This window comes from Corvus brachyrhynchos, unplaced genomic scaffold, assembly GCF_000691975.1.
Source record: "Corvus brachyrhynchos isolate BGI_N302 unplaced genomic scaffold, ASM69197v1 scaffold223, whole genome shotgun sequence".
NCBI classification, from domain to species: Eukaryota; Metazoa; Chordata; class Aves; order Passeriformes; family Corvidae; genus Corvus; species Corvus brachyrhynchos.
The window spans coordinates 992,277-1,005,909 of NW_008237174.1; the positions used below are offsets into that span (position 1 = coordinate 992,277).

General features: G+C 43.3%; 1 protein-coding gene across 2 annotated transcripts in view; it reads right to left on the bottom strand.

Annotated features, from left to right (window-relative positions):
- Positions 1-2,428: 2,428 nt before the first annotated feature.
- HS6ST1 (heparan sulfate 6-O-sulfotransferase 1) overlaps positions 2,429-13,633 on the bottom strand; it is a 54,953-nt gene continuing 43,748 nt past the window's right edge. For both annotated transcript variants that reach the window (XM_017728788.1, XM_017728789.1), the window contains exon 2: positions 2,429-9,007. In XM_017728788.1, the coding sequence (XP_017584277.1) occupies positions 8,299-9,007 (709 nt within the window). In that variant the 3' untranslated portion in view covers positions 2,429-8,298. The remainder of the gene's footprint in view (positions 9,008-13,633) is intronic.

Consider the following 13,633-nt stretch of genomic DNA (forward strand, 5'->3'; position numbering starts at 1 on the left):
GAGTAAGGCAGGGATACGAAAGCACTCAAGAGTAAAAAAGCTTATGAGAAGAGCATCACCAGAGAGAGTGAGATGAGTAAATTCATGTAGGACAAAGAATTTCTAAGCCCTAACAAACAGTACCACATACACAGACAGTGTGGTCTGACTAATAAATAGATAGAGACTTACTCATTTTAGGCTTATAGATATTTGCAAAGTATGAACATGCATGGTTTCTTTTCCAAGCCACTTACTTCCCAGATCAATTAAAGCAGACAGGGCCTTGCTAGAAAAGCTTTCCCCACTTGAACCTCTGATTGCATTAAGAGATACATAGCAATGATCTATTAAATACTGTTCAATTAATGAATATTTCATTGACTACACCCCCTTTATTTGAAGTTTATGAAATAACTGCCAGAGTAAAACTCAAGCTGCTTTAGTGTTAAGCCCACAATATATTCTTTTGAGTTTATGTATGAACGTGCCTTGGTTTCCCCCTGCAGCAAAGAGGGGAGCTGATGTGCCCAAATCAGCCATGAACATTTCCAACTGCAGAAAGCCCATAAATTAATTTTATCTGTGTATAAATTTATTCACATCCCTATTCTAAGTGCCACTGAAGTACTGCATCATAAAGTGTTCCAAACTGCAAGGCCTGGGACTCTCCTAAGATCTGTCCACTTTTACAAAATCCATAGAAACATGCAGTCACCACTAGATACACATTTAACTATGCAAGGACCTACATCCCTCTTTCTGCTCTGTGACAACAAAGAAGTTCAGCATCATGTGGACCCACACATGGATCCTCAGCAAGGCAAAAAGGGAACCTGTACGACCCAAAGATCAACGCAGGAAAGCTTTGGCACTACAGTGTTAAAGCAGATTTGCTTTGCTTTTCCTTGTCCTCCAGCCAGTGGAAAGAAAGAGGTTATTAAAGTAGCTCTGTGTGAGTTTGCGAGCCAGAGAAATAAAACACAACCTCTGACAAGATCTCAGCACCACCTCCTCTGGTATAGTAGAATCAGGATCAGTTTTCTATTCAGGAAGAGCAGGCTGTCACCTGGGGCAGCAGAACAGCCAGGGGCTGTTTATTGTTAGGGTAACAGCAGGATGCAAAGGAGGGCACTTTCCAGCTAACCTGAGGCAGCACATCCCCCAGAGGCATGTCTTGGCCTTTCCACCTTCCACAGCTTCCCAGAGGCAGTGCTGGATAGTGTAAAATCACCAGACAGAATTGAAACAGCAACATTTTGGACTCAAGAATAAAGAAATTGAGTAATCAGTGTAATCAAGAAAAATTCCTGAGACTCTGGAGGTTATTCCCTCAGTAATTTCACTGCTTCTTTTAACCCTCCTTCAAGCATCCATTCTGCTCCTTTCCCTTTCTGCAACAGCAGAAGCCTTCCTTCCACCTGCTATCCTCCCTCTTTTCCTGGAGGCTCCTAGCACAGAGAGGAAGAACCCATTTTAAAGGCAGTGTAGGAAGCCCATGTGCAAATGAAAGTGTTTTACCTGCCCAGACTTCTTGTGCCAGAGTATCCTCCTGGCTTCTGGAGAGGTCAAGGAGGAGACAAAGAGCGCTTAAAACAGGAACAGCAGGGCTCCCACAGAGCAGGACAAGCTGTGCCTGCACCTTGGCTGCCACGCTGGCCAGAGGGAGCCACACTGGGAAGTTCCTCCTGCAGCTCAGCAGGACATGAGGCCTCCTGGGCAGTGGTACCAGCACAGCTGAAGGGACTGACCCGAGGTCTCCATCAGTCCCCTCCCCTCACAGCTGAGCCCCATTGGGATCACAGGTGTTCCCCTCACACAGTCACTTACCCGAGTCCTCCAGCAGCACCTGCACAGCCCCTCCTTCCCTCTCTCCAAGTGTGATGCTTCAGTAAAATCACAGCCATGTTATTTGTTCACTTAGATAAATACCTTGCTGTTCTCATTCAGGATGCTGTGAAACACTTGTACCATCATCCTCTTACCCCCAGCTTACTTTCACTGTGCAAAACAGGCACGTGGTTTCGTTCAGTAACTGCAGAACATTTTTGCACAACAAAGTACTGAGCACGAAACCAACAAAAAAATTTCTGTTAATTATTCTGTAATGTTTGGTGTAACAACCTCTATTGCCTGCAAATGTGTTCGTTGCAGTGACTCTGAAAAAGACAACTAAGAACACTGTACAGCAGCAAAGGTAATTCTTAGATGATAGGTTCCATGAGGTTTAAGGACTTTCTGCAGTGTTGGCTCAAATGTAACAATAGAAACGAACAGACTGCAGTTTCTGCTTGAATATTTCTTGTCCAGGAGTCTGTTTTTGTAGCAGAAAACAAATATTCTTAATCAACTGCACTGGCAGCTTTATCTCTCTGTAATAAACAGGCAAGACATATTACACTGAAACAGCATCCAAAGGCCAATGCAAGGACAACACGCACAACAGATGCTCAATTTTAGGGTTTATTTCATCTGCTAACATTCATCCTTGATCTAGACAAAAACAATTAGATGATTTTTTAAAATTTTATTTTTCTTGTGGAAGAAAAAAAACCTTTTAACACTTTTTGTAAGATGCTATAAATAAATATATAAAGCTTTAAGTGTTACTCGGCTCAAGTTAAACAGTTGCCTTTTATTTTTTGTTGTTTTTAAGTTCCTGAAGTGGGGGGGAAAGTGCAAACCATACACATTCAGCCCAATGGAATGAGTCCAGCCACAATCACTTTCAGAGAAGCTGAATCTGTTTGATCTACAATATGGAGAATGGAAGGCAGGTGGGGGGACAGTTGTATTTTTTTTACCCTCAGTCACACAACCCCTAGAGGAACTGAGTTCCTTGGTAAGTAAAGCACGCAAGTAAAGGGAGAGGAAGAACAAGAGAACCCTGCCTGCATTGCCCTTTCCCTGCCCTGCACAGACTGTGTGGCAGAGAGGAAAGAAGAGACAATATAAGCAAAGTCTCAGATGAATAGAAATGACAATGAAAAACAAAATCAGATAGCAGGAGGGCTGGTGAGAAATCCTGCGCCTGTTGCGTGTTTTGACTGGCAGACTACACATAAACACATAGGAACTTCACATTGAGAGAGGATGGGGGTTTTTGTCTTCTCCTTAAGGAAAAAAAGATTAAAAGGGGCAATAAAAATAAGTTAAATCATATTCCAATATGTACAAAACAAATCATGCTCAGTAAACCTTTTGAATATAAAATTATTCATTATAGTACAACTCTCTCAATCCAGTCTCCAGAACTGACACCTGGGGGAATTGACCAGGGAGGGGGAACTGTGGAGCTCTGAGGAGACAGACTCATTTGCAAATCTTGTTTTTTTCAGCTTGCATGGCTAAGAATTACAGAGAAAACTCCCTGCAGCTGGGACAACACAGGCTTTAACTCCCATGTGTTTATCAGGTCTGCATTCACCTTGGCAGAATTCCTGTGGATGGGGTAAAACAAACGGCCACGGGTAGCTGGGATTGTGTGCCCTGGTTCACCTGAGCTGCTGCTTGCTGACCTGTGCCATAAAGGCTTGGCTACACTCCTGATCAGGCAGTGAATCCTACATTCACTTCTGCCTCTGGAACATGATTTGCTAATATTAATGAAAGTGAAAACAAGAATAAAAAGAGAACGCAGCCAGCCTTGTGATTTGGATCCCGCAGATAATATCAGGTTGCATGCCAAGCTATAGCTCTGGGAATACAGTATTAAGCATAGTTTGGTTGATGAATTCCTGTAGTACTATCCCTTTTTTGTGATGACTGGAAAAGCCTATGGGGTAGGAGGGGGTCTGGGTAACTCTAAACACCAGCAAGACACTAGAGATGCTTTTAACCCCAAGATATGAACCTTGGTCAGGCCCTGTGCTGTAACATTCTGTAACACCTTCTGTAGCTGTCCACTGGTCCCTGTGAAGTGACTTGACTGGCTCAGAGCAAAAACTTCCCAATAGTCTGCACTGTCACTGGAGGGTCCTCCTGCCTTGTTCTCTCAGCAACTGCACTGCTCCTTTTCGCTCTAACAGGACAGCCCAGGGAGAGAGAATTCAAAACCTTATTGGGATCTTTCTTATGCTGCTTTCATTGTCATCCCAGTTTTGTAAGCAAGTAATGGACTATGGGGTGCAAAACCACCAACTGAAATGCTCCTCATTTATTCCAAAATGTTGGGTATAAAGGGAGAAATTCAGACAAGCCAGAAATTCACACTGATCCTTTGCTGACTTTTTCTTTGTTTGTGCTTGACTTCGAACCCTCTGACAGCCTGGGCTGTCAACTGTACCAGTCAATCCTGCATTTTGTGACCTGGATTGGGTACAAGGTGGCACCTGACTGTCTGGAAAACTTTGGATGAAGCAAACTCCTTCAACAGAGCTAACTGGGATGAGACAAACCAGCAAGAAAATGTTTTCTTCAGCAACACCACCACCAAGCAGTGAAGTTTAGCTTTAACTAAAAGCACATTGACTTCTTAGCACTACAACGTCTTAGCCTTTCTACCTTCCCAGAGCAGGGATGAAGTCTGCTGGGAAATCCCCACTGAGCCCAATCCTTGTCTGTGATGTGCCAGGGTCAGCACAGTGCCAGATGGCAGAACCTGAAGGACCACTGCCTTTTCCTGCCCAAATTGCTCACTCACACTGGTACTGCTGCCCTATACAGCCTTAAACACCTTACACAGCCCCAGCCTTTGTAAAGGCTTTCCAGGGGGTACCCCTGGAACCATGGCAGAAACACTGTGGGGTGGGTAAGCATCTGACCAGGTAAATTCTGATTTCAAGGGGAACTGCCTCACCAAGTCCCTGAGAGACAGGTCCAATCTTGCACCTGCCCGCACTGCTCCCAGCACTCTCTTAACCTGAGCTGGATCATGACACATAGACAGACCCCCTGAAGAAACACTTCATGTACTGAAGAAGGTCGTTGTGTATCTGGATGCCACAGGAAAAACATTTTGGAAGAAAGGGGCAAATATTGAACAGGAATCTACTGTCTGGCCACTACTTCTGCCAGAGTGCCTTAAAGCCATTGTTCTCCATTCATTTTAAAACTACACACACACTTTTCATGTTATTGTAGCATCAAAATATCAGTCCTAAAAAGAAAAGAAATAGTACCACTTCAAGCTGTGGTACATATAAATCACAAAAAGCTACATTCACATTATGTTAAAAAAGTTCCCTTGCACCCACTAAAGGAAGAAGATAGTGCCAGGTGTGTCCTGCAACCCATGTTCTGGTACACAGCACTTAAAATAAATTAACACATGGCTTACAGCCATAAGCAGACCAGCACAGCAGCCAGGGTGAGGGATGGCTTTTGGGTGATTCTGTTCATTTCCATTACTCAGAATCTGTTTCAAAGTGCCCTATACTTTTCATACCCTGGAATACCCTTTTAGAGTCCGTAAATTTGTTACTCCCAGTGTAGAGGTGGGAAAACGGAGGCATTTGCTGGCTGCAGGATTTAAATCTAGAAACTTCTGCCTCAGTACTAAGTGAGGTCAGCCCTCCTTTTGTGGTTGAAATGAAACTGTTAACAGTTTTCAATATAATTTCAGTTCTTCTGCTTGTTACTGCAATATACTACAAAGAAAACGTTGGAACAAGGTCTTCTACTGACATGCTTCTAAGGTCAGAGGCTGCTTCTGATTTAGACAACCCTGCAGACAGATTCATTAACATCCAGCTGGTTACTCAGAGCCTGTAACACAGGAACAGCTCAGGCAGACACAGCACAATCACAATACTGGTGTGAATCACGCAGTCCCAGCAGTGCCACACAAACAGGGATTAGCTGCAGGCACCGCTTGTGTGCTATGGATCCATAACACAGGACGCACCCTGAAAAGCTTTTGGGGAAAGGTGGAAACTGTGCACATAGAACAGTTGCTTTTTATATGTCTTGTGTTGGTTTTGTGGATAAACAGCCTGTAAAGTCGAATTTTTAAGATACAAATGTTTTCTTTAGTTACAGCAACACATAAAAGTGCTGGCAACCACCAGACATAGCTTCTCCCAGTCTTGGAATTCAGAGATGAGCAAATGGACTTGTAATACCTTCTGCCCCCAAGCCAACCACCAAATACTGCTTCATTTTGCTTCCCAATTTTCATCTAGGTGGAAATGCTTATGGCCAGGCTACACATTTCTGGGAACAGGAGTCATTTGGTGCCTGCAGACAGGTGAGTGTGTGCTTGTGCACTTTGCAGCAGCAGGATGCAGACCTGACCAAAATCCATCTGAAAGCAACAGGAAAGACATCCTCTGACTTTGGCGGACTTTGGCTCAGGGCTGTAACAGAATTGTATTTGAGCCCTAAGTGCTCTTTGTATTTTCTGTTCTCAAGTTTTTAGTTGTCTTTACTCTTGAGGAGAAGAACGTCTCCAAAAGCAAGGTGTATCCCCCAGGGCATGCACAGGAGAACAGAGAAGCCCCTCCTTTGCAAAACTCAGTCTGAACTTGAAACTGCTGGAAACAGTGCACAGAGGCAGAGAAAGAATTAAAATACAAGCCAAGCAGCACATCAGTGGATTTGTATGATGGGAAAGAGATGCTTGTAAAAATGACATGCTAAAGTTGAGTGCACCAGCTCTCTGCCTCTCCTCCAGTGATTTCAATGCCATATTTGATTTGCAGTTAACATGGCCTTTGAAAATCAAATCATATTCCATTTGGTTCAGAGTTTACCCTAAACAATAGCTGGTTCAGGTCCTACAGGCTGAGCAATAACGGAGTGAGACATGAACCAGGCAAAAACTACTTCATTTCCATGCTTCCAGCCAAACAAAGAAGTGCTTGCAACAGCAAAAAAATAAGCCATATTTTAATTTGGCGAGTGGGAAGAGGAATTAGAGAAGCCATTGTTGTTCTATGACTGAAAAGTCAGTAAGCAGAACCTGGTTAGACTGTCCCCACACTGGAGGATTAAACTTACATGAGGCCCTAAAAAACAGCATTGAAAGAGAAAGAGTTCTGCTTTGAGAGTGGTCTGAGACTAAAAAAACACTATCCATGATTCTCCTTTCCAGTTTTATGAACACAGCTTGTTCATTTAAAGTAAGGGCTGCAGAACAGGCACCCTGCCAAAAGACAATGTGCACTGTCTCATAATTAATTCAGACCCATAGTCAGAAATTTTCACAGCTCTGGAAGACAGCCCCATCCTGTTCCCACTTAAATCAGTTCTAGTGACTTCACTGGAAGCCAGCTGATGCCCATTACCTCTTGATAAAAGCAAGTAAAAATAACTGAAATAATACAGCTAGAGTACGTCTGTAAGCTTATTCTGGGTCAGTATTTCACATAGCAACAAACAAAACACAACCACCCCTTTGTCATGTTCCCATTAATGACTGATCATTTGCAGGGTCTGAATTTTGTGTGGATTTATGAAGGAGTATTTAAACTTTTCTTTCTTTTTTTTTAGTATGTAGGAGAGGGTTTTCATGTGCTGTTAACACACAATACTGATGGTGGCTTGAGTGGTAGTGGTGTAAGCCGACAGGATAACATGGGAATGCAGGTTTGAGTCTATGGTTGGCTTTTGACTTGTTGTGGGACCTGTCTGGGAAACAAATCTGGGAGTTTTGTGCATGAATTCCCTATTATTTTTGTGATGAAGCTGCGTATGTATATGTGATACCAGTGCAATGCATCAGAACCACTGTGCTAAGTACATATCCCAGGCTGCAGTCAATTTGCTTTAATGTTTCTCATCCTCTGACTGGTTTTCTTCTTTTTTTTTTAATGGTGCTCTACTTTCTGGCAGTGGCTGCCAGCTGAAATGCTGTGAGTGCCTGTGTGCTGAGATCCCAGCCTGACAGGATGGCCAATCCTCAACTTAGTCACCATTACCAGTTACTGACAAACAATGCAATTCCCATCCCACCACCCCCATAAAAGAAAACCTCTATTTCCTTCTTTTTAATTATGTATCTTTAGATCATTATGCCCAGGGGAGAAAGAGATTTCAAAAATTCCTACTTCTGCCATTTGTGTTAAAATTGTGAGGATAAGAAACATTCTTTTGTATTTTGTATTCTTTGTATGAGTGGGTAACTGCATTTGTGCATTTTTTACCTCTGCATTAGAATGTTGACCCTTTTTTTATTTTTATGTATTTATTTTTTTTTAAGAATATCATCGGTCTTGTAAGAAACAGTAAAAAGACCCTATGCTTAAGGAAGCAATCTATCTTCTGTTTTACAGACTTGTTTTTAAATAAAATATTTTTTTTTGTTGTTTTTGCAATTTTACTTCCATGATCTCTTATATGGAAACCCTAGAATATCATTAATATAAAAGTCTGCCTAGGCTACCACTTCTCTATAATATGGCTCATGTAGTCCTCAGTGGGCAAACGTCCTTGCTCTTCGGTCTCTTCCTTGGGAAGTGCTTCATTGGACCGGTGAAGAAGCCTCTCTTCCCGGTTCTTTATCCTCTGCTCCATCCTCTCCAGCTGCCGTTTGTACTGGTAGCGCTGTTGGAAGAGGTCCTTTGCATAGTCATAGAGCTGCATGTCCAAGTCATTGAGCTCCTCGATCCTGCGGATGGTGTCGTTATCCACCTCCACCCCTCCTGCCCGCGTGCTGTTGTACTGCATGAAGGGCCGGATGAATTTCAGGTTAAAAGTTCTCTCAAACAGGTACTGAGTCTTTCTCTGGAACTCTGTCAGGCCGAAGAAGGCCATGTCTTTGAGGTTTTTTTTTGCACTCTCCAGCAGGATCTGTGCTCGCTTGTTCTCTGGGATGAAGGACATGTTGTAGCAGCCCACTAAGCTCAAGTCAGCCAACATCCTCACTTGGCGGTTGTTGGCCAAATTATATGGGCAATCCATGAACTCCTGCAGCGTGCAGCCCGACCAGTCCGTGCCCTCATAGCACGATGGCAGCTCTTCAGGAGTTGGTGTCCTGCCATCACACATGTGCAAGGAGGTCTTCCAAGTAGCTCCTCGTTGGACGTGACGCCATTCGCTGAGGTAACGAGATACGGGGTCTCTCAGCAGTGTGATGTAGTAAAATTTTCTACAAGAAGAAGAGAAAATAGAATAAATATTCTGCTAGTAACGGGACAGATGCTTGGCAAGCAGAGATCTAGTGCAGACAGCAAAAAACTGAGAGTAAATCAACATCACATCATCCATTCCACTGTACTCGTGGGCTATTTTTTTCTTGCAATATCTCATGCAAAGCAGTGTGTGCAACATTAGGCCCGTGTTTCTCTTTCTCACTGCCCACCATTTTAGCCTTGCCAAGCAGTAGCACCTTCACCAGAATGTCCATTCCCAGCAACAGAGTACGAAGTCAGAACAAATCACCAGGACTGAACCTATCTATTGACTTCAGAGAGCAACCGTGTCTCCTGGCACTGCCTGGCCTGTCACACCAAGCACTGTGTGCCCGCCGTGCCAGCCAGGACCTGCTCTGAAGGACAGCCCAGCAGCCTCTCTGTTTATGAGTTGGGCCTATCACTTCCACTCCATGCAGATGCTGACCAGGACACCCACTGCTTGATTGATCTGGCTGTTGAGCTGAAATCTGGGAGTCTGCAGTAAGTAGCAGGATAACACCACAGGCACATAAATGAAAAACAATGGGAAATCAGGAATGCAATATGCTTTGCAGAAAGAGAAGGCTGAGCTGACAACCAGCAATAGCAGCAATAATTTATTCCCATTTCAGTCAACCTGACACTAAATCAAACAAACTTCAGACACACTTTTGACACGAGACTAAATAGAAGGGAAAAGCAAGACAACCAGGAAGAACATACATAATGACAAGGGGAATTCTTGCTGTTCCAAGTATAATGAAGCCCCCAACAATACAAGCTGTCCCTAGAACTGAAAACATGACAGCTGTCTCTAACAGAGACCCTCCAGCTTCAGCCCATAAAGTTCTGGGATTGACAGAGATGGCAGTCTACAATAGCCCTCTGCACACAGAGGGAAATGGGCCTTTTCTTCCCTAACTGCCAGCAGTGTGGGATTGAGGTGTCTTTGTGCTTCCAGAACAAGGAAATACCTTCTCTAGCTCCTAAAGCTGGCACGAGCTCGTGGGGCACAGGGCTGTGTTACACTGTGCACACAGAAGCACCTGGCTTTGGCAGGGAACACACATATGCAACTGGAAATGTTGCACACAGGGGTGCTGGAGGATTCATCTCCCCATCAGAAATGCATCTTTGGAATGCTGCTAGGGCTCACTGCCTTGCCAGCACGGCTCAGGAGCACTGAATGTAATGGCCATTGAGGTGGCAGTGAAAAGTTTTTTTGAGGAAAAAAATAGTAACAGTATTCTCTTTTGGCTAATTTTAACACACCCATGTTTTCCTAGCACCTTCAGTATTATTCTTCTAGTAGTAACTTAAATTTCTGCAATAAGAGCAATCTAATTTTAAAATAATACATCAAAGCCATTGCCCAGGAAGTCTCATATTAAGTAAAGTTTGCTTTCCTAATTCATTACAAACTTGCTGAAGGGCTGTTCCAAAGTGGCCAATTCTGCTCTTTCCAACGATGGCAACGGGTGTCCACTCCAGCTCCAATTCCTCTCCTGCTTTCTACCTTCATAAGTAGGGCTGGTAAAGACATTTGTTATTTTTGGAAACTATTCCATCTCTCTTCAACAGGAAGAGTATCTTGCTGTCTAGTAATGCTGTCCAGTGCTGTCTGTGTACAGGGAGAGGGGAGGAAAAGGGGAGCAGACTCTTTCCTTAAGCCGACTTCTTTTTCCTTCCTTTACCTTGCAGCCTGTAGTGATTCCACTACCCTGAGAGGCAGCCATAATTTATACAGACTGAGCTAAGGAACCTCCAATAGATGGGATAAAATATGACAGCAGAAAGAAAAGGAAAGTAGTGATGAATGCCAGATGTTCAATGACAGACATTGGTGCTAAACACTATCAGCAGTTTTTGACTTGTGAACTGCAGTGGACTTTTTATTTTCACCAATGTAATCCAAAGGTTTTTCAGTGAGCAGGTTGAAGGCATTTATTATTTTGTGGCTACAGAAGCAACTAGAAGGTTGCTTCCCCCTGATCCCTAAGATCAGGGACTCATTTATGTGTGAGGTATCCACAGACACAGGAGGAGCTGATTCCTGTCCAAACATGCCATCTGTACAAGTATGGATAGTGGTAAAAGGCAAGAATTAATATCTGCATTTGGTAGACAGGGGAACCACAAATATTAACTGATGTGCATAAAGTCAAATGGAAGTGGCAGAGTTGGCATGAATCTGATTCCTGTAAGCCTGAGTCCAGCTTATCTTCTCTCTCTGTCTCTGTTTAAACTTTAGGAGACTGTTAGTAAATCAGATTAATAAATATCATGCAAAGCTTCTGGAGTCCATTGAAACAGAGACAGCTTGAACAGGACACGGACTGGCAAAAGCTTAAGGAGCAAGTACTTCTTTCTTCAAACCTACACTATAAGAGCTATTACCTTAGCTGAGGTAATACCCTGGTAAGTATTTTACCATGAATGATCTTTCTCAAAGATTCATCTCAATGATAAAAAGCACAGGAAAATAGGTTACAATTTTTGAAATTCTACTGAATCCGATTTGCCCCTTTCCAAGTCTGTCACACAGAAAAGTGCTTGAAGGAAAGAGCTTGCCTCCTAACACAGAAATCAGATTTATCTTTGGAAACTGGAACCAGCCCTCTGCAAGTACTTAAGGAAGCTGCCCCAATGGGGCTTAAATAAAAAAAACCCCTAACAAACAAAACTAAACAGAGACTTTAAAGCAAAAGAATAGTTTTAACTGCCTAAGTTGAGATGCACCATTCACATAGTGAAAGTTATGCTCCCAAATTTGTATTTAGCTTTCTAGAAATATATTCATTTCCAAGGAGCAGATTCCCTCACCCCTCAGGCAAGTGAGCAGTACACCTTCCAGGAGACTGGGACCTCAGGAGCCAGAGAGGTGAGCCACTTGCACGTTAGATGGATGACCATGCAAGTATTCACCCAAGGCACTTAAGATACTGAAGTTGCTGTTCTTGAAGTATAACTTGGGATTGCCTTTAAGTTTAGAGAAAAATAAGGTAACTGTAAAGCATCGTCCATTACCAGTCAGAAAGCTGGGGGAACTCTGTTTCAGCATGGCTGAGAACACAGGCAGTGCCACTTGTCAACAGTGGCTTGATATTTATGAGGAACCACATGACTAGTAAGGTTTTTTTTTGTCATCAGAGATGAAATAAACCCATAAGCCCCATGCAGCTGTGAGTGCCCTTCCTTTCAGCATGGTGTCCCAGACAGCCACTTAACTTTAGTGTTCCTAAAGGCTCATTTAAGAAGTGTGGTCTTCTCCTAGCCCAGATGGTTCCACTCAATACTGCCTCATAAAAAGGCCAAGCAGCCCCAGTTTGGTCATGCAATGTCATGTCTCACTGGCTTTTCTGGATTTAACAAGCTTGAGCAAGACAAATGGACATTGGAGTCAGTAAGATTTTGCTTCCCATGTGAAGCTGAGCAGAGCAGCATTACTGCTCTTGCAGGCTCCCCTTCACATAGCCATGGGGTTGTGATCTCCAAGGGCACAAAGACAAGCAGAAGACAAAGTCACACCTCTGCCTTTTCTTGCATTACTGTTCCTGGCAGTCCCAACATGAAAATCCACCTGAAGCTCTCTGACGTGTTTGCAGAGTTGCAACTCGGACCTGCACAGTTTTGGAAGCTGCACAGTTTAGTCCAAGGAAAGAATCCCTAGCATATCTTTTAAACAGAACAGAATAAAAGAATGTTTTTGATGAACAACCCTTTACCCGAACTGAAGTTGCAGGAAGAACAAAATCCAATATTAGAAAGGAAAGGCCAATCTTGTGGTCATAATACACAAATGAATTCAGGAAACCTTACTTTAAGTGCCCATTCTGTCAAAATTAGCCTGCTTGCCCCAGACAAATCTCTCTCTCTGCCTCTGTTTCCCATGTGTGAAGGGCTGACAATGTCTCCTTTGTCTGGTTTGGAAATTCAAAACATAACATCTCTTGGAGCAGGAGCCGTCTCCTTCCATGATTATGCAAAGCCCCTGTTTCAGCATGGATTGAGGTCAGAGGACAATGGTTAACTGGAGGCATATTTTCATGACACAGGCGTCAGAGGCACCACTGCCCTACAGGATTCCCGCCCGGACCTCTCCTTCCCATTCTCACATAGCAGCACAAAGCAGCCTTAGTTTTGCCAGCAGAGTTTTGTTTTTTTTAAGCAGGGCCATGCTGCAAATGCAGTCACTGAGCAGCTCTGGGTTAAAAACAACCCTTTCTTGCATGGCTGAAGCTGCCATTTAGCAATATTCTGTCTTAATTCCTGTCAGCAGGTTCCTCAGCTAATGAAGGGGAAATGAAACCATTCCTCCTCTAAAAACTCAATTCCTTCTCTTTTGCTAATAACCAGTCAACATAATTCGGATAAAGTGACAGATTCTAAATATGATGCTATCATTTCTCTTCAGTTCATTTCCACTCTTTTCTACATGCTGATGCACCCTTCTTACTGCTGCTGGTCTCTAAATTCTGCCAGGAACTGCTTATTTGACTGTGCAATTCCTTATTCTTTCCTGTGCTTGAATGCTTCCTCCCACATGGCCAAATTTTATTTTATTTTTCTTAAAATTTTTACAGGTTCTTCACTGAGCTTTC